Source organism: Myotis brandtii, unplaced genomic scaffold, assembly GCF_000412655.1.
Source record: "Myotis brandtii unplaced genomic scaffold, ASM41265v1 scaffold426, whole genome shotgun sequence".
Lineage (NCBI taxonomy): Eukaryota > Metazoa > Chordata > Mammalia > Chiroptera > Vespertilionidae > Myotis > Myotis brandtii.
Genome location: NW_005366314.1, coordinates 1299349 through 1302645, shown reverse-complemented (window position 1 = coordinate 1302645; position 3297 = coordinate 1299349). Strand labels below are relative to the sequence as shown.

The 3297-nt window shown below is 54.3% G+C and overlaps 1 protein-coding gene across 1 annotated transcript in view; it reads left to right on the top strand.

Annotated features, from left to right (window-relative positions):
* PLK2 (polo-like kinase 2) overlaps nucleotides 1–3297 on the top strand; it is a 4715-nt gene that overhangs the window by 337 nt on the left and 1081 nt on the right. Inside the window, exons 2-10 of the mRNA XM_014546039.1 lie at nucleotides 55–221; nucleotides 436–523; nucleotides 966–1061; nucleotides 1168–1366; nucleotides 1453–1600; nucleotides 1946–2043; nucleotides 2446–2575; nucleotides 2810–3050; nucleotides 3138–3267. Coding sequence (XP_014401525.1) covers nucleotides 55–221; nucleotides 436–523; nucleotides 966–1061; nucleotides 1168–1366; nucleotides 1453–1600; nucleotides 1946–2043; nucleotides 2446–2575; nucleotides 2810–3050; nucleotides 3138–3267 — 1297 coding nt within the window. The remainder of the gene's footprint in view (nucleotides 1–54; nucleotides 222–435; nucleotides 524–965; nucleotides 1062–1167; nucleotides 1367–1452; nucleotides 1601–1945; nucleotides 2044–2445; nucleotides 2576–2809; nucleotides 3051–3137; nucleotides 3268–3297) is intronic.

The following is a 3297-nucleotide window of genomic DNA, read 5'->3' as shown; positions in this document are numbered from 1 at the left end:
GCGGGGGCTGGGGTGCGTGTGGGGGTGAGGGAACCCCACAACCTGAAGCTGACGTCCCCGCCTGACAGCGCCTCCTCTCCCCTCCCCCCAGTCCATGGCTCACATCCTGAAAGCAAGGAAGGTGCTGACGGAGCCCGAAGTCAGATACTACCTCCGGCAGATCGTGTCGGGGCTGAAGTACCTTCACGAGCAGGAAATCCTGCACCGGGACCTCAAACTCGGTGAGTCCTTCCCTGGGACACGGACTTGCTGGAGGGGCCCCTCTTCTCTCTCGCTCCCTGACACATGCACGCCCCCCCCCCCCATCCAGCCTTCAGTCTTGTGGTGAATGGGGGGCTTGAATAGTCAGCAGCTGGCTGCTTGCCCCCAAAGCGTGTGTGTGCACTTGGTTCGAGGGCCTTCAAAGGACTCAGGCGCGTGCTGTTTGTCACCCAGGGAACTTTTTTATTAACGAGGCCATGGAGCTGAAAGTCGGGGACTTCGGTTTGGCAGCCAGGCTGGAGCCCTTGGAGCACCGAAGGAGGTGAGAGCCAGAAAGACCCCTCCCCCTGGGGTCTGTGCAGATCAGACACCCCGTTATTTCCCAGTTGACTGGCAGAGAAGGTCAGTGGATGCTCAGTGTAAAAACCACCACAGTGTGAACTTGGATCCACGTGGGGCCAGGGCCAGCGCCCTATGTCTGCACATTGATCATGAAATAAACCTGTCCTCAGTTTGCCTGCTGTGGGTAAAAGGCCTGGTCCCAGTTGGTTAAAACACTTAGTTCATGTGGGCGGAGGAAACTGCATGCCTTAAAAAAAATACCAAGAATCACTTGGTCAGATGCCAGCTGTTCAAATGCCAAAACCAAAAGTCAAATGTTTCCAAATAGAAACTCCACACAGTGCTTTCAAGGTTTTATCGAGGGAGCCAAATTCAAACAATGGAACAGTCCCTAATGAGCTCTTCCTATTTTGTCTTTGCAGAACAATATGTGGTACCCCAAACTATCTCTCCCCCGAAGTCCTCAACAAGCAAGGGCACGGCTGTGAGTCGGACATCTGGGCGTTGGGCTGTGTAATGTAAGTAACTGCACCTCAATGACCAGAAGCAGATGTGGGTTTAGGTTTTGATATTTGAGAAGCGTTGCTGTGTGACCGTTCCTGAAGACGAGCTTCCTTTCCCTAGGTATACAATGCTACTAGGAAGACCCCCGTTTGAAACCACGAATCTGAAAGAAACGTACAGGTGCATCCGAGAAGCCAGGTACACCATGCCGTCCTCCTTGCTGGCCCCTGCGAAGCACTTGATAGCGAGCATGTTGTCCAAAAACCCCGAGGACCGGCCCCGCTTGGATGACATCGTTCGCCATGAGTTCTTTGTGCAGGTGGGTGTGTTTCCTGGGTCTCTGGGTGACATGCTGTGGATGCCCGTCGCCAGCAGGTTACTGACAGCCTTTCTCACGCCCCACAGGGCTTCACTCCCGACAGGCTCTCCTCCAGCTGCTGCCACACGGTCCCCGATTTCCACCTGTCCAGCCCCGCAAAGAATTTCTTTAGGAAAGCCGCTGCTGCTCTTTTTGGTGGCAAAAAAGACAAAGCAAGATACATTGACACACACAGTAAGTTTGAAGACCTCTCACTGTTCTGAATCAATTGTTATGTTTAAGTTGGATCCGTTAGTTCAAGAGGCTTTGGCAGTGGCGTAGCGTAGCCAGTATGTTTGTACGCTCTTGCACTTTGTATGGCACAATAAATCCGCACTGCAAAACGGGGTTGGTGGCTTTCTGTGGGTAGGCAGTGAAGTGTGCTTCTTGCATAATTGAAGCTAATGGCAGCGATGAAAATGCTGTTTTTGCCCTGGATGCTCAGAGCTCGTTATTAATGCAAAGTGAGGAAGTATGCTAGCTCTGTTCCTACCTGGTGAGGATAGAGTAACGCTCAAAATCCTTGTCCTTGATTTGCAGATAGAGCATCTAAAGAAGATGAAGACATTTACAAGCTCAGGCACGATTTGAAAAAGACTTCAATAACGCAGCAACCCAGCAAACACAGGACAGACGAGGTATGCTGGAAGAGACCAAAGTAGATCCTGGTGCTTTATATCACTTCACTCTGTTCACTGTCGCTTGCTCTGGGATTGTCATAGTTCGGGCATGTCAGTGTGTTTATTTTCTTCCATCCCTTTACCCTTTGAGAGGAAAGATTTCTGTCTTTCAGTTGAACAATGCATGCAGTGGAGCTGCTGCAGAAGCTCTTACCTGGCCGTGTCCACTGCTCTTACCTCCATGTCCACTGCTCTTACCTGCTGTGTCCACTGCTCTTACCTCCATGTCCACTGCTCTTACCTGCTGTGTCCACTACTTTGAGAAGCTTTCCCAGCAGTGGCCACGATCTCCTCTGAACCTGGACTTCTCAGGCCTAAGTGACTCTCAGGTGCTGGACTCATTGTGTGGTTCTCTTCCAGGAGCTCCCGCCGCCTCCCGCCACAGTGGCCGGGTCGGGAACGGCCGTGGTGGAAAACAGGCAGCAGGTTGGGGACGTGATTCGGATGATCGTCCGAGGGACCCTTGGCAGCTGCAGCAGCAGCAGTGAATGTAAGTGATGCCAACGCTTCCGGCCGTGAAACGTCGGTGCCGGGCTCAGCATTGGGTAACAGGCCCTTCCCCTGCACTAACTAACGCGCCATCGAAGGAGCAGGCGGAGGGCCTGGGAGCAGTCTGGGCGGAGTTCTGAGTTCCCTGTCCTTAGGAGAATCAGTGGAGGGAAACATGGCATCTGCCGAAGCCGAGGGCTTTGTTAATTATTCCATCACTTTCTCGACTTCCCAGGCCTGGAGGACAGCACCATGGGGAGTGTGGCGGACACGGTGGCCAGAGTCCTCCGCGGGTGCCTGGAGAACATGCCGGAGGCCGACTGCATTCCCAGGGAGCAGCTGAGCACCTCCTTCCAGTGGGTCACCAAGTGGGTCGACTACTCCAACAAGTACGGCTTCGGGTACCAGCTCTCCGACCACACGGTGGGCGTCCTCTTCAACAACGGGGCCCACATGAGCCTCCTTCCAGACAAGAGGTGAGTGGCACGCGCGGTCCTGCGCGCCCGGTCTCGCGCTGAGACGCGGAAACAGCGACTGACGCGTCTGTCCTCCCCCGCCCACAGGACCGTCCACTATTACGCGGAGCTCGGCCAGTGCTCTGTCTTCACAGCGACAGCCGCCCCGGAGCAGTTCCTCAGCCAAGTGACGGTGCTGAAGTACTTCTCCCACTACATGGAGGAGAACCTAATGGACGTAGGTGCTGGGCTCAGAGCAGATGCTGGG